General features: G+C 40.2%; 3 protein-coding genes across 6 annotated transcripts; all 3 read right to left on the bottom strand.

Moving 5' to 3' along the window:
- Positions 1-2,854: 2,854 nt before the first annotated feature.
- On the bottom strand, positions 2,855-5,952 carry mtg2 (mitochondrial ribosome-associated GTPase 2). The gene is made up of 6 exons (XM_039799250.1): positions 5,593-5,952; positions 4,865-5,012; positions 4,069-4,184; positions 3,756-3,974; positions 3,522-3,660; positions 2,855-3,363 (listed from the first exon to the last, which is right to left on the bottom strand). The coding sequence occupies exons 1-6, from the start codon at positions 5,833-5,835 to the stop codon at positions 2,969-2,971; spliced, it is 1,260 nt and encodes a 419-aa protein (XP_039655184.1). The 5' UTR covers positions 5,836-5,952; the 3' UTR covers positions 2,855-2,968.
- A 400-nt stretch (positions 5,953-6,352) lies between these two features.
- On the bottom strand, positions 6,353-15,906 carry LOC120559909 (calcium-responsive transactivator-like). Of its 3 annotated transcripts, XM_039801995.1 has the most exons (11): positions 15,757-15,906; positions 14,910-14,986; positions 14,715-14,799; positions 14,229-14,361; positions 13,543-13,785; positions 12,205-12,369; positions 10,660-10,761; positions 10,037-10,129; positions 9,768-9,887; positions 9,545-9,672; positions 6,353-8,447 (listed from the first exon to the last, which is right to left on the bottom strand). In XM_039801995.1, exons 1-11 carry the CDS (start codon positions 15,823-15,825, stop codon positions 8,421-8,423), a joined length of 1,242 nt encoding a protein of 413 aa, XP_039657929.1. In that variant the 5' UTR covers positions 15,826-15,906; the 3' UTR covers positions 6,353-8,420. The 3 variants fall into 3 exon arrangements, with proteins under 3 accessions (XP_039657929.1, XP_039657930.1, XP_039657931.1); XM_039801996.1 differs by lacking the exon at positions 10,660-10,761; XM_039801997.1 differs by lacking the exon at positions 13,543-13,785.
- A 1,133-nt stretch (positions 15,907-17,039) lies between these two features.
- On the bottom strand, positions 17,040-20,974 carry lsm14b (LSM family member 14B). Of its 2 annotated transcripts, none has more exons than XM_039799841.1 (8): positions 20,780-20,974; positions 20,467-20,630; positions 20,236-20,350; positions 19,906-20,085; positions 19,621-19,704; positions 19,359-19,514; positions 17,779-17,902; positions 17,040-17,693 (listed from the first exon to the last, which is right to left on the bottom strand). In XM_039799841.1, exons 1-8 carry the CDS (start codon positions 20,898-20,900, stop codon positions 17,537-17,539), a joined length of 1,101 nt encoding a protein of 366 aa, XP_039655775.1. In that variant the 5' UTR covers positions 20,901-20,974; the 3' UTR covers positions 17,040-17,536. The 2 variants fall into 2 exon arrangements, with proteins under 2 accessions (XP_039655775.1, XP_039655774.1); XM_039799840.1 differs by having other exon boundaries at positions 19,906-20,100; positions 20,780-20,971.
- Positions 20,975-21,241: the final 267 nt, after the last annotated feature.

Below are 21,241 nucleotides of genomic sequence, written 5' to 3'. Positions count from 1 at the left end.
CTATTCACGGACAGTAAAAAACCCTCTTCCTCATCCCAGTCAGTCACCATAGTTCTAGTACTAGGCTGATACACGTCTCCCCAACGTGACGTCATCACCGAATTACGGGAAAAAAAACACTAATACCAAAAACGACAAAAACCTGACAAAAACTGGCCTTTAACACTATTTGGAGACATTTTTAACAATGATATACATATATTGAGTGCTATATGTACCTATTAATCAACAGTGGTGGTTAACTTGCAACATGGGCTTTAAGTGCCGCTGTGGCGACATCGGGTCCTCTTCCAGCATTGCAGGAGGAAAACGGGCATCTTGCATCGCAAGAGTGCTGTACAAAAATTGTATTATAGTTCGCCTTAAACTTTTTATTTGTGTATTTATTTAATTAGTATCATTTCTTCCCCAAGCTCATAAAATACATTTGGGTCGTTAACATTAATTGACAGGGTCGGTCGGAAACCGGAACCAAACAATTCATTTTGTTAGGCCCTAGTAGTGATGGGTCGTTCGCGAATGAGTCGGCTCTAAGAGCCGGCTCTTGTAGGTGAACGACGGGAGCTGGCTCGCATATCCGAAGAGCCGACTCTATTTTTAAAAATATAGCCAATAGAAATTAAATTATTATGTAATAATGAGTGAATTTTATTTTATTTAAAATAATTGACTAATTCAAAGAACAAAAAAATAATTATATAGGCACACATTAGTTTTGACTGTCTGATCAGCCTCACATTCTGTTCCTGTCAATCATACACAAGGTGTCAACCAATTATACGGCATGAGGGAGGGGCCGAGCCATCACACACACACACACACACACACACACACACAGTCAAACTCTGAGGAGAGGACAGAGGAGAGGAAAAACAGCTCTGAAAACAAAACAAAAGCAGGAAAATGAGTCGGAAGCACAGCAGCATTTGGAATCATCTTAATGATGTAGACAATGTTAAAGCACAGTGTAGAATTTGCCAAAACAAAATCTCATATAAAGCCGGTTCTACGCACAACCTACACCGGCATATGCAAACTGTGCACCAAACTGTGAAGATAGCGGATCTTCGAGAAACTAGCGGTTGCGCTAGTGACGGTGGTGGAGCGACTGGAGCCAGCACCTCACGTGGAGATGTATCCACTCAGTCAAGTAGGCCTAATCCGCGACCCACAGCAACGCAGTCTTCATTTCATTTCATTTAATAATTTAATTAGAATTGTTTTTCACACCTATCATAGTCAAAACATACATTTTTTAAAGAGCCGTTTGTGAGCCAAAAGAGCCGGCTCTTTTCAGTGAGCTGAGTCAAACGAGCCGGCTCACGAAAAAGAGCCGGAATGCCCATCACTAGGCCCTAGCAGCATTAATGCTAGCTAGCAGGTTAAGAAAGCTGATCAGTTAGCAAGCTAAAGATCCACATATTTTTTTCTCAAGAGTTGGTCAACCTGAGCTGAAAAGGTCAATGACTTAATTCCTCTTGGTCAGAAACAGGCTACATGGCCCATTAACCGGCCACAAGGGCTGTTTGTTTTGGAGTTCTTCTGCCACCTGGTGGCCAAAATGTGATCATGCAGCTATGAATTTTATATGGCAGTCTGATGATAACTGTTATTATTATTATTATTATTAAAGGTGATAATGTCCTAATTTATACAGTTCATACAATTTTACAGATGAGTACAGAAATATCTCTGCCATTAGGCAGTCCAAACTTTCAGACAGTGATGCAGACGAAGGTAGTCCCATTGGAGTCTGGTCCATTTCTTACCCTCCTCATCATTTCCTCTCTCATGCTGAGCTATGAAGAGAGGGAGGGAGCAGATTTCATAATCATACTGTAAGCCACACCACCAAAAACAAGCAAAACAAAAATATAAACTTGATGCCAGAACATCTTTATCATCCTATTGGATGTCACGTTAAGTTTTATGTTTAAAGAAAGCGGTCATATAGGGCCCAGTCCACTAACTGAAAATATGTGACACAGCAGCCTCCGAAACGTCAGCCCCAGAGGAGGAAGCTGACGTAGGCCATCCTTTACAAGAGCATGAAGCCACAACAGTGGCTGGTTTCCACTAAAGCTTTCACCTCTTTAATATACCGTAACTGTACTGAGCAAAACACATCAAAATAGTAAGTATCTTTGCTCTATGAGGTCCTTTCTGAAACAAATTCAGCTTTTACTGAGAACTAGATAAATACAATAATCATGAGTAGTATTTTCACCTTTAAACACATATCAATTTTAGGACTGCTGGCAAATCAAATACACATCTGAGTCATTGTGCCTGTGTAGGCTGGTAATCAAGTCAAGAGCAGCAGCAGCCCACCAGTCATCGGTAAGACTCTACAGAGCTTTATTCACTAAAAGGATCAGTTGAAAAAAAATGAGTTACGTCACAAGACACATAATTCCTAAATGGCTCATTTTGGAATTATGTTTACTTTCAATACCAAGATGCAACTGTGGTCCTAACTCAGGACCACATTTATCAAAATACATTAAAACATATAGCAAAACGTGTATGCTTAATGTAGATCTTTATTACCTCTGCTTTGTCAGTGATCCACACTAGTGTTTTTGTACTGACTGAAAAAATTACTAAATTGTGTAAATGTCATGGTGTTTCCCCAGTCAACTGACACTGATTTCTTTCATGATTTGTCTTAACATTCTTCACCCTAAAAAGGCATTTGTTAATTCTAACATTCAAAGTGTACTGTCTTTTAACATAAATATACAGTATGTAATATGTTACCTTTGTTGTGTAGCATGAAGCTGTATTAAAGGTTTCAAGAAATCTGTGTAGTTTTGCAGTACGCTGCAAGTCATTAATAAAATAACATGTTGAATTTTGTTTTGTTTATATATTTATTAAGCAATTTAAATACATTCTATATCTTCCAATATAAATATATACAGTATATCGTAAAAAATATCAGTAGAGCAAGAGGAAATTGTTTCCACTACCACCTAGTTGGTTTGCCTTCCCCACTCCCTTCTCCTTTGAGGTATCCGTCATAAAGCTCTCTGAGGTGGAGGATGAGCTCCTCTGTGTTCTGTCCCGTGAGAGCCGAAACGGGGATGACACGCTGGGTGAGGTGGCTCTGTAGAGTCTCTAGCTTCTCCCGGGCCTCAGGTAGATCCATTTTGTTGGCTATGATGGCCTGAGGCCGCTGGGATAGACCAGGCTCATACTGGTCCAGTTCATAACGCAAGTGCTCGAGCTGGGTCCAGGGCTCCGGAGTTGACAGATCCAGAACATAGAGGAGGAAACGGCAGCGCTCTATGTGTCGCAGAAAAGAGATGCCAAGGCCTCGATTGAGATGGGCTCCTCGAATGATGCCTGGGATGTCAGCAACTACACAGAGCAAGGGTAAAAGTGGAACATATTTATCATACCGAAAAAAGCTGCAAATTATACAGAGCAAAGTCATATAAAAACTTTATATTACCGTGGTCAAATAATGAATAATAATAACTCTATAATATATTAATTGTTTGCTTAAAATCAACTACCTGCAACTTGCTCATGATCCCTGTAATTGACAATTCCTACATGTGGGTTGAGTGTTGTAAAGGGGTAAGCAGCCACAGCAGGCCTGGCATTGGAGATGGCTCTCAACAATGATGATTTCCCAGCATTAGGAAAGCCCACCTAATGAGATAGTAAAAATAAATCACGTGATTACATTTGTGGTGTTGAAAAGCAATTTGCTAATGTTATTTCAAACATAGGCAGCTTTTTCTCACCAGTCCAGCATGGGCCATGGTACGGAGCTCTAGCTGAAGGACCCTCTCCTGGCCCGTCATTCCTGGGGTCGCTGTCATTGGGGCACGGTTCTCATTGGACAGAAAGAAGCGATTCCCCTTGCCACCAGCCCCTCCAAATACAGCCAGATACTCCTGGCCGTGCTCAGAAAGGTCCACTACTGTCTGTCCTTGTTCCTTCACCACAGTGCCTAATGGTACCTTTTATGAATAGAAAATGTGACATCAACAAAAAAAATCATAGATTATATTCTGCTAGATTGCATGTAATTTATGATCAAATGCATGGACTCACAGAGATATAGGTTGGGCTGCCGTTCTTGCCATAACAGTTCTTGCTGCCTCCTGATTGCCCAGCCTCTCCCTTGTAAACCGGAACTACTTGCGCCAATGATTTGACAAACTTGTCCGCTGAAAGCACACAAATAAGGAATTAATTATGGAAGCACATTTTAGCATGATACTGAATAACATGGCAAAGGAAGCGCCTAATTGCTTTTGATTCTCAACTAATCTAATCACATTCCTGCCTGTAAGTGGACAGTCTGAAATTATAACATAGTTATGGTGTCTAAAGTAGGGATGGACCGATTATCGGCCCTGGCCGATTATCAGTCCCTTTTTCGGCAGTTTGCAGATTATCTGTATCAGCGTTTTATTTGCCTGATAACCGATAAAGTTAATTAATTAAAATGTGCGCTACTTTGGCTCCGCTACAGCTCTGTGTCTGTCCCTCTGCTTCAGTTTCACTCACCACTGAGTCTGACTTAATTTCCCGCCCACAACACTATCTGATAATGTGTTTATTTTGCTGAAAGTTTCTAATTTATGAAATAATTGCTTAAAGCATTTAAACAAAGTTTTGTGTTGGAGTTTGTAACGTTCCAAGATCTTAATTTTCACTGTAAATGCATATTGGTTCCAAATATTGGTTATCGGTTTCATTAACTACTAATAATCTGTATCGGTCTTGAAAAATCAGTATCGGTCAATCCCTAGTCTAAAGGCAGGAGAGGACAATTGTATAATATACATGGCAAACAGTCTCGTGTAGGTAGACATTACTTAAACCAGACGGACACCCAACTTACCCTTGATAATGATGCTTCCTCCATCACCTCCATTCCCTCCATCCGGTCCACCCCACTCTTTTCGCGGCTCACTGTGAAAGCTGCTGGCCCCTTTACCGCCTGACCCAGCCTCCAGCTTCACACGGCGATGGTCCACAAAGTGACGGGTCTATGGGCCAAATAAAGAAACACTTAAGACAGTTGGCTAATCCACACTGTGAGTCATCAACAACACAACACTAGGATGGATTACACAAAAACAAATAAATAATAAAATAATAACAAGGGCTGCACTGCTAAAAGCTGTAAATTAATTGTTGTTTTTGGGCATCCCTTGATGAAGAATTGACCTAACTTTAGATATAGTAACTGGTGATAAATATGTCAGTAATACAGGTTTCTTTTAGGGTTTCCCACGGGGTATACTGTATATGTTGGAGAGATTAAGGCATTTTACATTGGATATTCCTGTTATGTGATTTTTGTAGATTTAAAAAAGAAACTATTATTCGTTTTTTTCCATTCATACAAAAATATTATGTATGCACGTTAGGCTTTTTACAAGGTGACAGACTAAGCAAATGATCCAAATATTTGTCTTTGTTTTGAAGGCAACTTGAGGGCTTTTACTAATGGACTGACTCTGTAACGTTACTTTTTAATTATCTCTATTCATACGACTTGTAGCCTAAGATCAGTGAAAAAACACTAGGTTGGGAAAGTATTATAACTGTAAGGTTGCACATTACCAGCTTCTTTTCAGACAGCTCTCTCTTCTTCGGGTTTCCTCGGACTTTGGCGCACAGCGTACAGGAGGTGCTGATAGCTCGGGTACCACCGGTGGCTCTCCGTCCCCACGCTGCTGATACTGGACAACTGGTACTGAACACGCTCACCTCCTTTCTTCTGACCTGTTGTCCTAATACGTATCCTAAAAGTATGTCCGGAGAAAGCCACCGAGGGCTTTTAAATCTCGACAATGTCGCCAACATTGCGACTTTCAACTACTTACTACTGCATGCGTACATACCATGGATGCATTAAGAGAACGTATATGTCAATGGAACGTACACGCAGCCATGATGGATTATGCATCCCTGCGAACTACGGAACCCATGAATGGACAGTTTGTATATGCGATTTTTAATTACGGTATCACTGCGATTTGGGCCTCTACCGCCACCAAATGTGCTGGAGTGTTACGGTACATTCAGGGGCAGCAGAAAAAAAAAGTAGAAAAGAAAAGAAGCTGTGAATGTGATGCCATGAAAGCTCCATAATTTAACGTTTTGAGCTGAGATAAGACCTGCCAACCTTTTTAATGCAGTCTCAAAAAATATTGTAATTCATTGGCCCATGTCTGTAATACTTATAATATATATTATAAAATACTATATCATATATCAAATAATTGTCTCAGCTGGGCTAATAAAAAACTTTATTTGTTTTGTTATCATGATGTGTGACTTCTGACATTTCCTTAATAAATCCACAAAATGCAGACATACAAAAGGTGAATGTTAGTTTATTTTTTTATATAACAAACAGTAACAAAAGACAGCAGAAAAGATTAGGTAATGCAGACTTAGTAGATAACATTCATATTTGGATTATGCATACCAAACTTAACTCTCTCACTCATTTTTTTCTTTATCTCTCTCTCTTACACACACACACACACACACACACACACACACACACACACACACACACACACACACATTAGAGATGGGCACTACATATAACTAGAAAATACTTTCCATACATGTTCAGCTCACAGTAAAATGAAACACTGATACAAATTCAATGTAGTATAGAGAAACCTGTGATTGTCACTGTTGAGTGGCACATTGTTATTTAGCTGTTTGACAGCCAGTATTCTCCCATTTTTGATTAACCCTGCAACTTATGTGTTATTTTACCCCTCTGAGATAACTTGAGTTCATATACTGCAAAGCTGGACTGTCACCCTCACACAATTAATCCTCATTACTGCTCAAACTGTAAGAAACAGTAATCAGTGAAATGACCAGAGGTGTTGTCTGCCTTCTTTTAAATAAACAAATCAATAAACAACTTAATATATGCCTACTGTATGCCCATTTTGTAATCACACAAGGAAAGATCACAATGAACCTTCTATACCCTTTGTCTTATTTTTAACATTATTTTGTATATCTAATACAATGTATGATGATAAACATTTTCACTGAAAAAATGTTTTGAAGTAGTAAGCTTTATGTTTATGATGAAATGCTTTACATAATCTGTCTATAAGTCACATAAATACAGAAAATAATTGTCCTAAATATGACATGTCAGTTAAAACCTGCAATATTACATTGAATAACATTAGACAAACCAGCCCTAGTCTTTGCCATCATTGTATGTCAACAAACTACTATACTAAATAACGATAGTGTAAGCTCACCATATGAACCAACCCTTAACATGACTGACTGAGTGTATTGCACTTATTGAAGTAGAGGTGCAGGACACGCTACCGTTCTGTTCCCGTGTTACTTTGGCTTTTTGAGGATCATTCATTAAAAACAGCCTGGATTGCACTACAATCCAAAATATCAGACAATACATACACTGTCACTGCAAAATAAAGTGCAGACAAAGTGGCAATTTGTTTTTACATAAAATCATTACTGATTGGCATCAGAGTAGTGTGACCCCTAACTCTGCACAATAACATATGTCTGTGTAGAGCAATGCCACCGAAAATATATGCCAAAAATACTACCACGATGTATGATTATCATGGACAGTGATACACGCTGTTAAGTCTGGATAAGTCAGCTAACTATTGTGTCTATTACCTCAGAAAGACATACGCAAAGAGTGAAACACATAATGTTAGACCACACAGCAACACATCACAGTTTGACTAACACAGACAACCTCCTGATCAGGTCAGGTTTAAGGACCAACGTTTTCACCTTCATTAAATTAATTTACCTTATCTTGAGATATAACAGGGTCTCAACTAGGAATTAGAGCAAGAGCTGGACCTAGTCTGTTAGATAAATATCAAGGAACATTTCCTTCAGCGCTAATTAGCTTTTTAGAGCCTCAGTCTCTCAAACCAAGGGCCCACTCCGTGCACCACAATAAAAAGAATAAAAACAGAGGCTTGTAAAATAAAAAATAAAAACATTTAAAGCAGGGGATGGGATACAGACAAGTGAAAGGCACAGACAGAGAAGAAAGAGGAGGAAACAGGCAACTTGCTGAGGCTAATCAAATGACTACTGCTCCTTTTTAGTACCCTATTTAATCCATATGGAAGGTTTACATTAACTGCCTCATTTCTACAAGCACCCTGTGTTTCCATTGGGTGGCCAGTAGCACTCCACACCTTCAGCTACAAGCTACAACCCTGCAGCAAGCAAAACAGACGAGGGAAGCACCACATTTTAATACATTATGTATTATTAGCTAGAATGATGATTAATGAGAGGATAATAAATCTGAGGCAGCCAGGTCTTCTAATCCACAGCTGAGCCAGCACCTCACAGCTGAACCGTTCCTTTTTTATTTTCTTCCAACAGTAAAACAATGTGGTCCCTTATTGCTGATAATTTCCATACTGGCCCTGCAATGTAAAATGGTTTACACTAAGAGATTAGATTGAATTTTATACATTGTGTTGTTCACTTTTTCTTTGCTTTTTTCTTACCCAGACAGACAAACAAACATATTTTAAAGCTACTCCATTATTCCTACAGGCATCAGATTTCCTGATATTTTTTAGTTAATCATGTAATAGTTAGATTTGAAAATGAAAAAGAAACAAAGCTTAAGAATATGATTTATTACAAATAAGGGGTTTGAGGGCTAGGTGAGTCTAAGTCTGCTTGTGTTGGTGCTCTATACATCGTGCTACATCATCATAAATCTTAATTTGGTAAATCAGAAAAATATCGGTTGTGGCAAACAAAGCATGAAAAAAACATTAAATAAAGGTCTGCACATTGTAGCTCCCTTAAATGCAATCTATTGGAACATCTACAAGTGACCTTTCGAGCTAATGCTCTTCTTCGGAATGTCACTTGCAGATGTGCCAATAAATTGCACTTAAGGGAGCTACAGTGTGCGGACCTTTAGGTTTTTATTATCTTCTATTGGTCCAGCACCTGCCTTCAATGGTATTTGGATGCGAGTGAATGCTATGCATTGTAAGGAATAGATTAAAGGCAGATTATTTGTTATTGTTTTCTATTTTAAAGGAATAAGCCACCGTTTGTTGAAATAGGGCTTATCACGGTCTCCCCTAGCTGTAAATAGGTGGGCCAGCACATTTTTTGTCTCAGTGCAAGTAATTAGGTTGTTTTTTTGTCTTTTGTTGGCTCACTTTTACTCACAACATGCTAACCGGCAACATAGGATTCCATTCACTACACTAAGCTAACTAGCGGTGGCGCTGCTGGTGTTGCACCGGACTAAAACAATGCATGCACAAAAAATGAAACGGCCCACCTATCTACAGCTAGGGGAGACCGTGATAAGCCCTATTTCAAGAAACGGTGGCGTATCCATTTAATACTTATTTATAAACTGACCGGCAAATTCCATCCAAAATAAGCATTTAATAGGGATAATATACATATTTTCCTACAGATAAATGGGTATTAGTCAGTGTTGCAAAGCCAGTTTCAGAGATTCAGAGAAATCTGATCTAATTTGATGTACCTGTTCGTAGGCATAGGGCCTCTGCGTCTGCGCTCCAGGGCCTCCCTGGGAGGAGCGGTAGGAGCCATACTGTTGGCTTTGACCCTGCTGATACTGAGAATACTGGGAGGATCCACCCTGGCCAGGACCTGTAGCAGAGGAGTTACATTCAATACATATTAATTACTTTTGGGTGTGTGTTTATGCCTGTGTGACAACAGGTTGTTTGGTTGGTTGTTCTAACCGTATCCCTGTGGCTGTCCACTGTAGCCTGGTTGAGTGGAGTACTGCTGCTGGCTGAAGGGTTGCTGCTGGCCAGAGCCCTGCTGATACTGCGCCTGCTGTTGACTGTACTGAGAGTTACCTGGAGATATATAAACACACAGGTACATGTCAGCTATTAATCATATGATGTAGTACTACTACAGTTTTGGTTGGACACATTTAGACAAACGGTGCAGGACAATATATCTAAAACACATGGCTGGAAATGGCATAATGTATAACGGTTACCTCCTTCATAGTAATGCTGTGAAGACTCATCGAAGGATCTGTCGTAGCCTTGCTCACCATATGAAGACTGTTGATACGTGTACTCTCCGTGACCTGTAGAGAACACTGTTCAACATGTGCAACTCCTCTGCAAAGGCAATACCCACTTACATACAGAAGAAAAATTATTATTCACAGTTTGAAGCCAAAATATTAATAATACATGTGCAACCACTAAATTGCAAGCACAGACAACATTTTCAAAGCTTCTCGCTTCAATTTTATGCACAAAGCACAAAGAGACGCCCTGGAAGAAGTCTGCGCTCTCTCCTCAACACACTGCTATGGCACTCTCTGAAATCTGAAATTTCGGCACACCAAAGGGGACAGTATGGACACAGACACAATGAGAGGAAACAGAATTGAGACCAATGTCAGTCTTTTGCCATTTTTTTCTCCAATACTCTTCCTCTCCCACAGTAAGGGAAAAAGACAATGACTGGGAGGACAAGCTGAAGCTTCAGCACTGCAGTTAATCCGGCTCAGGCCAGTGAGATAGTGCTAAAAGGAAATTGCATGACCTATAACGTGGCTTTGTGTGTTTGAGAGCTGTGTGTATGAAGTTTATGGATGTGCACGATTACCATCAGGGTAATATTGCCGGTTTATGGGCTCGCTGGAGCTCTGAGTGTGTCCATACTGCTCTCCGTAGAACTCGTCTTGTCCCATGTACTGCTGTGCAGATCCTGCAAGACAGGCGACACCACGATTTGTTAAACAGTTGCTTGGAACAATTGGTCGCTGAGTTGGAGACTAAAGGGGCTGTGACAGGACACTTGGGCAATTTAGGCAGCCTGAAGGTGTGTGTGTGTGTGTGTGTGTGTGTGTGTGTGTGTGTGTGTGTGTGTGTGTGTGTGTGTGTGTGTGTGTGTGTGTGTGTGTGTGTGTGTGTGTGTGTGTGTGTGTGTGTGTGTGTGTGTGTGTGTGTGTGTGCATATGTGTGAATTAAGAACAATGAAAGACAAAAATTAAAGATTATAAAAGACGATTATTATAGACAGCTTTTTTGGAAGTCGTCATTTAGTTATGAGGATATTATGAATAGTAATGAGTAGAGAGAACAAATATGCCAATTATAATTTTCTTTATAACTTACTTATGTTCTGTATTTCACTGGTGCTGATTTTCTGTGGGTTGAAATAATAATATGAAGGAAGCTATTTTGGGCCAACCCAAATTTTGGAGACACTAATTAAAGTGGAGCAATTATAATGAATAATTCCATGACAAATTAGAGGAGATATAATTTTAGAGGAGAAAAAGGATTACAGAGACCCAGTTATCACGGAGAATCTGATCTCCGCATGGTAGTGGTGTGCAGAAACTCCAGATTCCACTTCTTCCCTTTCCCTTTCAACTTTATTTAACAAACTCACAAAACCAACGGACCAAAAACTCAGGCACATTCTAATCTCCTTTACACACCACAATTGGCCCAAAACTTTCCAAATACAGAGATGAGCTGTAGCATAAAAAAATCATTTGAAATTCTTCAAAAATAGACAACAATTTCATAGCAACATATCTGATAATTCCCGTTATGACCACGGTTGACAGAGGAGCCCTAGCAACACCACTGGACCAATCAGGGAGTAGCTGGTGAGCGAGCAGCTTAACTATGGACACAGCAATTCCATAACAAAGTTCTATCTGGAAATACTTCACCCAGTCATGCAAGGATAATAGTGTACCAGGGTGAATGAGGACATACAATCATGGCCTGTTTCCCAGGAAACAGTATCCCATCCTTTTGATATATCTGTTACTACATGCCTAGTCTAAACACTTCCAAAAAATATAACAGAGGAAAGAGGGGATTATTAAAAGAAAAAAAAATAAAAAAAAAAAAAAAAAAATTTTTTTTTTTTTAATAAAAAAAAGGGAAAAGGAATTTGCAGACCTTCAATATCACATCTTTGAAGGCAAAAACTAATACCATGTACGCACTAATACTTCCTCAACAGACTTAGCATTTCCATCAATCTGGAAATTGTGAGACTTGCATCCAGAGCCACACTTAATGAAAACCTGTTGACAAACTGTAGTCACACATCCATTTATGTACTCAAACACAACACCAACAAACCCATTGCCACACCAAGCTGGCATGAAAAAGTCTCACCACCTACCTTGCTGTGAGGAGCGGTAGGATCCCATGGGTCTCTGAGACATCATACTGTTTCCTTGACTGCCCTGACCCATCATGCCCATGGCCTGCTGTCCCTGATAGTGTTGGCCCCCAGCCTGGGCTGAGGAGTAGTGTGGAGTGGCTGACTGTTGGTGCATCATGGAGACTGAAAAGGAGGTGTGATTATGGGGGAGGGAGGGAGATCTCATACATTAATATACACAGACACACTCTTTGCACATACTTGCATTAGCATTCAATGGCATACAAAGCATTCTGAGAAGTGAAACTGGCAATCAGGGCACAGGGATAAGCCAAAAGGGGTCCATAGCAGTCAGGGGTCTCTTAAAGAAAAAATATTTTAAGAGATGCTTTCAAGATGTTGCTCTGAAGTATAAATGCAAACAAAGCCAGTGAATTCAGTGCATAAACAGAGATATCCACACAGACATCCAGGGAGAGGAGGGCTGCATCTCAGGGTCAGGAGTCAGAGATTAGGAGAGGTAAAGCCTGGAGCAGAAGAAAGAAGGGAGGACGCAGGAAACCTCTTTGATGAACTGAATGTGTTTGGTTATTTTGATGGTTACATTGCATAGGATGATAATTTACAGATTGATGAGTGCATATATGTATGTAAACAAATTCTTTAAAGCTATAGTGCGTAGTTTCTGTCACCCCCATGAGGAATTCTAAGTAATGACAACAAAACTGTTGGCGCGTCCACATGATGCAAGCCTTCCGTGATCGCGCAACAACCCCACCCCGCCTCCACGCAGTTGCTAGTAGCCAAGGAGGACACGGAGGATTAAAAAAACATGACTCTTCAGAAGAGGTAATTATCTTGACTCGAGTTTCTGCGTGTGAAAGTCCCCAGACGAAACAACCTTCTGAACAAAGCCGTTCTGAGAAATAAAGAGAGAGTTGTGTGGAGCTGATAGTCTTAATTAGCTTTTAGCAACTTATTTGGCAATGGCTTGAATGTTACGGACATTCATTATTATAAAAAAAAGTTACACACTAAAACTTTAAGCAAGATCAAGCGGGCGTTTATACATAAACATTTCTGAAATCATCCCACTGTTTTACCATATGGTTTCTACCTCACTCTGAACACTGAAAGGCATTACTTTCATTAATCCCTTCCCCTAAGTGCCAAATCTTGCATCATACCTAAACAACTAAATAAAAACAACTGAGGCATCTTGCATCTTGAGAGTATAGTTTTTGATAATCAAGTCCAGAATCCCAAATGAGTCCCAAATCATGAGCCTGAAAGTATTCCTTTCCATTAAAATAGACCAACTATCCTGATGATTAGGCTCCTCTATACCTGGCTCACCTTGGTTGGATTGCATGTTGAGGTTGCTGCGGGAGGAGGAAGAGGAAGATGAGGATGTGGAGGAAGAAGAGGAGGAAGAGCCATAGCCAGGCCCAGGGCCCTGGATCATGCTGCCCTGGGAGGAGGGCGCAGCGTGGCTGTAGCCGGAGGCTGGGGCCGAGCTACCGTAGCCGCTGAGGGATGCGGAGGGAATAGCCGACTGCACCTGACCAGACTGCTGCTGCATGGGGGCATGGCTGGGGCCTGACGACACACACGCACAGTCAGAGCAGCCAGCACACGTTCCCATGTGGTGCAATGTCATGTTAATCATGGGCCCACATTCAGTTCATCTTTACAGGAAGCTTAGATGGTTGTACAAGGATTGAGTGTTAACGAAGTGTGTGAAAATGAATTAGAAACATAAAGAAGGAAAAAGTCGCTATTGCCGCAGATAAATCTAACTATTAGCTGAACATAAGATCATCAGATACTTGCAGGCAATAAAGATGAGAGACAATGGGACAAACAAGACATGACATTGTATCTGCAGACAAACATGCAGCAAAGTCAGGACCAGAGGAGGACTCGAGACAGGGGACTGACAACAAGATGGAGCTGTATGTGTGCACACCATGCACGTCTGGGTTTTTGTGGAAAAAAAATTCCACGTTGGCTAGAATGAGTAATTTGTGATAAAATCTCACCATTGCTCATTTGGCTCTGCATCAATGATGTGGGGGGCAGTCCTTGTGCCATGTTGTCATTGAGGTTGCTTGGAGTGTGTCCCCCACTTTGACTCATTCCTCCAGGAGCCATGGCCATGTTGGAAGTGGGAGGCTGGAAGTGAAAAACATAGTTGATCAATTAAAACAGCAGTTAAGAATATGCGTCCTGATTGCTGTCCTCCATGTCCTGATGTCTCAATTTTATATTGACTCCTATATTGTCTGCTAAATGGCAATATTTTTGTTTGTATTATAGATTTACCAGAGGATAAATTACGTGAAAAGTGGATGTTTAATCTACTCAAAGACTTTGTTCTGGATTTGTTATGAGTATTTACTAAATGAGAAAAGGTGAGGATGGCAGCAGCAAAATGAATCTGATGAAGATGGGAAATCTACTGTCAGCACTGTGGAGATAGGTCTGGCAATGCAAGACTACTTCCTGAAACCTCATGATTGACTCACTGCAGGTAGTAGTGACTGCATGTTCTGATTTGAATCTGCTATCGTGGCCAAGTAAACAAGATTTCTGTGCAGGATCTGCTGATACCTGTAAAAAAAAAAAAAAGAAAAAAAGAAGGGAAAATGAAACATAGCTTAATTTACTCACTTTTACCCTAAAATCACACTCAAGGCACCAGTTAGGAGTAAAAAACTTACTGTGTGCATTCAGCTGTCTTGCCTTTACTTTGGTAGTCCATTATACATTGTATTAAATGATGATTTTCATCCAGCATCTTTGGGAGACAGCAAAACAACTTCAGTTCACAGTATCTCAAGTCAAATTATACTAGAATATGCCCTATTACGGCATAGTAATGTCCTAGATTATCAGAACTTCAACCAGTCAATGAACATTTCTGGGTCAGGAGCCAAATGAAGCAGCAGCTTTTCAGTCTTTATTTAGCACGTCGTTTGAAAGTCTCTGTTTTAAGGACGGATGTTTTTTTTTTTTTTTTTACCAGAAACTGTTCCGTTAAGGATAAAAGCAGCAGCAGTCTGAGGAGTATATGGCTCAGGGTTCACTTTCCCTCCATCCTCCTGCCTTTCTCAGTGGATGCATATATGTTTTTGCAACAAAACGGATGTCCATAACCACTTAAACCTGTCGGGATGCTGTCTGACAATAAACTGGCACCTATAGCCTAACAAAAGCCCAGTTCAGGTGTTGCGCTTTTGAAATTCTTGGAAACAAATCACACAATCTAACGCTGATATTTAACAAAAAATAAAAAATAAAAATATTCCTCATTCGTTAGAAAAAGAAAAAAGCAGCGAGGTTAACAGCATCACACGGAAACAGTGATGAGCCTATAAAGCGGTTGCCTACATCACCGTCATTGGCTTTGTTTGGTTCGCATCTTCAATTGACTGTAACGTTACAATACCAGTTGCCATTTCTCCTGATATCCACCACAGGCTACTTTCTCTGCACTGACGGCGGACCGCACACTCCCATCCTGACTAGAATAATCACAAGCGCCGCGACCCATCTCAGGATTTTTACCTTTTGAATCGTTTGCTGTGTTAACTCCCCTTTACTCCTTGGACGCACCGATGAAAATGCCACCGACATTTTGTCATATGAGAAATAAAAGCGCTTATTTTATTCTAACATTTATTATCTGGAGCGCAGCCCTCTATTTGGTTACATAGTGTGTCCATTACCAGGGAATGGGGGTATTGACAGTGACGTATATCTGTCATCAGCGAAGGAAAAAAAGAAAAGACTGGATTTCTCTCAATGTAATTTAACATACTATCTTGCTGAACGTTATTTATGGTGCGCATGCAAAAAATGACACAGATAATAAACTGTTACGTGATAGGGGGAAATCCCTCTCCCTCAGTTTTTGGTATAACCCGGACCGAGAGTAGCCTACCACTTTCCCTCACTAGACGGAGTATCTGTCTGATTCATGAAAGCCAATCAGTCTACATTGTACGCAAAAGCTCCGCCGAACCATTGAGAAAAGTGGTTGCCAAAGTTGTTTTAACACCTTCAGAAAAATGAGAAAACATGATACCACAATCTCATGTTTGTTGTCACCATGCACCTGACGAGTTTTCCCTCCCCAGGTTACTGTCAATTAGGGACGTCTGCAGTTCTGAAATCAAGCGATAGGCCTACTGTAGGCTACAATTGGACGTTTTTAGTAGTTGGATAAAAACACCTGTTCCTTATTTAAACACAAGGGAACCAATACCAATAAACACCGACAGGCCTTAGCTACTGTTCCAGAATAAGAATAATCTATTATCAGTGGTAAAAGTATTAAAATACTTTACTTAGGCTAACTGGGCCTACTATTACCGAACTAAAAGCCACTATCCATTCAAAACCAAGCAGGCCAAATTTCCATGGGCTCAGGAGAAACTATCCTGTTTTCAGCGTTGTGATAATGCATTTTCCACCAGATCCTGCTTTTAATAGTTTAGCTTAAGTGGGAGAATTTTCTCACCCCATAACAGAAACACTAATTCTTAAATCAGAAACAAATCAAATTCACCACATTTGGGGGATACATGGAGGAGGGGCATGGAAAATTGTAAGCTAAAGAACAATGCAGTAGAGTACAATAGTTGCCTGTGCAATATACTGAAGTAGAGTATAAAGTAGCATACAAGGGAAATACTCAAGTACCTCAGATTTGTCCTTAACAGTACTTAAGTAACTGGATTTTGTTACAGTCCACCACTGTATATGCATAACCCAAGGTGTACACATTTAATGCTCACTTGTGCACATGAAACAGACTTAATACACCAACAATATAATGGGATGCATCCTCAGAGAGCATGGCAAGTGCACCAGCAGTTTCCAGTTTATTTACATTAGTCTCACTTGTTGCTTCAACATGATAGAACAAAGCAATGAGATTTAGCCTTTAGATACAATTAAGTTTAGTTCATTTTGTGTCAATATTCATAGTTTACATTTGTTGATGAAATAAATTTACTCCAAGAGGCAAAGCAAGAAAACACCCTTGGGTAAACAATCTGAGGGGAAAACAACTATTGTCACACAGTAGACCATTTATTGAGCCATGCATCCATATTCAAAATGGAGACAAATGACAAGAAGGCTATACAGAAAAATACAATCCTGGCACTACGGGGACAGGATAACTCCCTCAGGGGAAGAAAAAAAAAAAAAATAATAATATGTCCTTCATACAGTGACAGAGCTGCTTTTGCTGATATGGGTAAAAGTCCCATTTGTTACACCCAAAGAAGCCATCATTGGAGGATGGGGTTGCTTTAGCACCTTGTTATCAAACTGCCCTTTACAGCTGTCCACTCCTGGCTCTGTAAGATAGAGTCTGAGCAGTGCCCCATCCTCTTCGTCCAGTGTAGCCACCTCTGAAGCCTTGGCCCCTCAGGAACCGTCCAGGGACCCCAAAAGTCTCCAGATTGCGCTTCCGCTCCTCCGCCCATGTTAGTCTGAAACAAACAGAGGCATTAGCCTGTAACTCAGCAAGCAGGAGAAACTAGGGTTTGAATATTGATAAAAAGGCCACTCGTTTACCTGAACTTATTCTCAGATGAGATGTTGTCAAAGAAAGACTTCGCTTTGTCATAGTAGCATTTTGGTCCAAAATGATCATCCTCTGCAGTTGAGTGCATTTCTTTCTCTACCTTGTGGTTTCCATCTGTAAACAGAAATATGCACTGCACATAACCTGGAAGGATGCGCTATAAAAGACCAAGCTGAAAGTGTTGAAAACATAGGTTAAAAAGCAGATTCACCAGTTTTCAACTCATGCCCATCTATTCACAAACCTAGACCCAAAAATACATATTTTTCCTCTTACCTGTAGTGCCATTTAGCAATCTAGATCGTTTTGGTGAGTTTCCCAGTGTTGAAGATATCGTCCGTAGAGATGTCTACAGAACGATATCACTGCACAGAAGGAAGCATAGATGTAAGAATTAATGGCGTCCTACTAGCTCATGTGAGCCAGCCCAGCAGTATCCGTTAGCTACAGTTACAGCTCAGGTAGGGAGGACATGCTTCCTTCTGTGCAGTGATGCAGTTGGTAGGTGTAGTTCAGTATAAAAAAAAAATAAAAATAAAAAAAAAAGGAGGTTACTACATGAGAACTGCTCACTACCAGGTCTGTGGATTATCTTGAGTAACCAGGTCATGATTTCTGGAAAGACATTGGGGTTGAGTTTTTCAAATGTTTTCTTTTGGCACTTTGAGCACCACAAGAAGAGTACCATCTAGTTCCATTATATTCAAGAGAAGGCAGACATCTCTACGGCCGATATCTCCAACACTGGGAAACTCATACCAAAAGACTCTAGATTGATAAATAGCACTAGAGGTACAGCAATAGGAAAACAATATATATTTTGATTTGGGGGTGAACAGTCCTTTTATATTTAAAAAAAAAAAAAAAAAACAAACATATTCCGCCTTTTGAAGTCTCGGTTAATACTGGTTTAGGTTGTATCCATTTAAAATGGAAGGACCTGTGCCAAAATGGAAAAATCTGAACATGTGGATGGAAAAGAGAATTGTGTCTAGAGCTGCAAATCTCAATTCATTTTCATCTTTTACATTAATCACCAACTGTTTTGTTAAAAATCAGGTTGAGTCCATTATAACAATTCAGTGATTCCAGCTTCTTATGTGAATATTTTCTTGTTTCTCGATGACGAAAATCTTTGAGTTGTGGACAAAAGACATTTGAGAACATCATCTTGGGCTTGGGAAACAGTGATCGACATTTTCTGACATTTTACAGACTAAACAACTAATTGATTAATCCAGAAAATAGACCGATTAAGTCAACAATGAAAATAAAAAACAAAAACACAGTTGCAACCCTAATCATGTCACGGTCATCACAGCAGCTTTGGTGACATAATCCTGGTGCCAGAATCTCTGTATTGCTATCCTGCTGAGCCAACACCTACAGTTTGAGGTTGAGGGATTTGGAGACTTATATGCAACACAAGAGTATTAGAAACTGTATGTCATAAGATACAGTAATGTTTTAACAGGGCCTTTTTAAAAAAAAATAAAAATAAAGTCAAGAAAGTAGAAGATATTAAAAAATTCAGTGGTGCATTTATGATCACTTGAGCAGATGTACCAACCTTTCATCCTGTTCTGCACCTCCCTCTCAAGCTCCTCCTTAATAAACTGTGCATTTGAGGAATCAAAATCAAAGTCTGTGTCAAACTTAAGGATAGCAGATGGAACATTAGCCACCATCAGCTGGCCTCTACTACGGTTCCTGCGCCTCCGAGCTCCTAAGATTTCAAAAAAATGCATTGAATGTTAATAGGACATTGTCATTTGTATCCAGAAAAAAAAAAAAAAAAAAAAGTTTACTTCAAAACTATGTTCCACAATTACCTTGTCTTCTTTGTGGTGACCTGTTTTCATAGTTCTGCTGCCGAGTTTCCCGCTGAGCAGTGGGCACACCTGGGCCTGACTTCACTTAGATGTAAATAAAAAAAAATAACATTTACACTCACTCTTAAGACTGCAAATGCACAAATGGACATTTCCTGAACACCCTAAACAGAGTTCTAAAACATTTCAGGACCATTAAGCAATTCAAGCTATTCACTTTTTAGGTCAATTAGTGAAGCCAAGTATTTTATTTTGCCTTTCATCACTGCAATACTGTATGCTTACTGATGGCTCCAGTGCTCCTTCTGGTCTGGGAACTCTCTCCTCTGGGCCTCGGAAGCCTCCTTCTCTCCCATTGCCGCTCCTGCTCCCGGGATGTAGTCAAGCCTCCCTTCGGCCCAGACCTGTCCACGTAGAGGGTTTGAACAGCCTTTTCCACCATGGGGCCCCTTACAACATGTAAACCTGGAAGAACAGGCCCTGCATGACAAAAAATAAAAATAAAAAAAATCCAGTACCGCATACAACCTACTTAAAAGTATTCATTTTCACTAAGGATGTGGGTTTATGGTTGGTTTACTAGCAATACATTTGCCTTTGCATTCACTGACTTACCAAGGCCAAAAGCTGCAGCATACTGTTGATTAAGTAGAGAGCTGGCAGCAAGCTGGTTGTAGGGGCTATATGATCCGAGAGCTGAGTAGATGCCTGGAGAGCCCGAACTGGATGACTGAAAAAAAAAAAGAAGTTAAAACAATTTAACACATACATTATCTGAGTCTTTATATACTTTGTCAACTTTTAGGTTCTGTACTGTGGGGTGTGAGCCATGCAGCTCTTGTAAACCTGTACTATTGCAGGATCCGGGGGTAGGCCGTGATAAGCTCTTGGAGGTTCACACAATGTGATGTCCTTAATATCACTTCCCCGGAAAGTGATGTACTCATAGATGTCATCTTTCGGTGGTGCTGGTCGGTCAGTGGGTCGTCCCTCCGTTCCAAAACACTTGACTAGTTGAGAGAAAATGTTGAAAGTGACGACATTCATATTTCAAATTTTGCAGCAATCTTTCAAAGTCTACAAAAAAAAAAACTCAGCAAAAGGCATGTCATTCTTGGCCATGCTGACAGGCTGTCAAGCATAGGCCCACACCACTCACCTTTTGCCAGCACTACTGTGGAGTTCACTTTATCAATTGTATACAAAATCCCTTCATATCGATTTTGGGCTTTTGAAAGTAACCCTATTTTACAGCCAATGTAGGGCTTTGATGAACTCATAGCAGGAGAATATTCAGAACACTACCTTATACAAGAACTCAGGTGGCAGCATTCAAGCCGTGGCCCGACCGGAAACAATTTATAGGCGTCCACTTAAAACCACGCCCATTTAACGCACCTGGCAGTGAGACTAGGCTACTAATTCACTGCAGGTCCTGTGCTGAACTTTTCATGAATGACTCGTCTGATATAAGCATTATTGACATTTATGATTATTTGTAACATTTATTTGTGTGTTTGGTGTGTACTATTTTGTTCTGACAATTATTTTTTATAACATTTCTGTGTAAGAAGTTGCAACATATAGTGTATGCAACTCCGAGTTTGACATCCAGGTAGCC

Source organism: Perca fluviatilis, chromosome 5 (assembly GCF_010015445.1).
Source record: "Perca fluviatilis chromosome 5, GENO_Pfluv_1.0, whole genome shotgun sequence".
Lineage (NCBI taxonomy): Eukaryota > Metazoa > Chordata > Actinopteri > Perciformes > Percidae > Perca > Perca fluviatilis.
The sequence above is the reverse complement of the archived record's forward strand: the minus strand, read 5'-3'. Positions and strand labels throughout refer to the sequence as shown.

Coding starts and splice junctions, on each gene's coding strand:
- mtg2 (XM_039799250.1), bottom strand. CDS start 5,835: ATGTTGGCGACATTGTCGAGATTTAAAAGCCCTCGGTGGCTTTCTCCG. Junction 4,185..4,864: donor AGGAAGCATCATTATCAAGG/GTAAGTTGGGTG, acceptor GTGTGCTTTCAG/CGGACAAGTTTGTCAAATCA. Junction 3,364..3,521: donor GGATCATGAGCAAGTTGCAG/GTAGTTGATTTT, acceptor TGCTCTGTGTAG/TTGCTGACATCCCAGGCATC.
- LOC120559909 (XM_039801995.1), bottom strand. CDS start 15,825: ATGTCGGTGGCATTTTCATCGGTGCGTCCAAGGAGTAAAGGGGAGTTA. Junction 14,800..14,909: donor AAGACAGCTGAATGCACACA/GTAAGTTTTTTA, acceptor TTTTTTTTACAG/GTATCAGCAGATCCTGCACA. Junction 10,130..10,659: donor CCGGCAATATTACCCTGATG/GTAATCGTGCAC, acceptor TGTTCTCTACAG/GTCACGGAGAGTACACGTAT.
- lsm14b (XM_039799840.1), bottom strand. CDS start 20,900: ATGAGTTCATCAAAGCCCTACATTGGCTGTAAAATAGGGTTACTTTCA. Junction 20,631..20,779: donor CACAGTAGTGCTGGCAAAAG/GTGAGTGGTGTG, acceptor TCTCTCAACTAG/TCAAGTGTTTTGGAACGGAG. Junction 17,903..19,358: donor GGTGCAGAACAGGATGAAAG/GTTGGTACATCT, acceptor TTCTGTTTACAG/ATGGAAACCACAAGGTAGAG.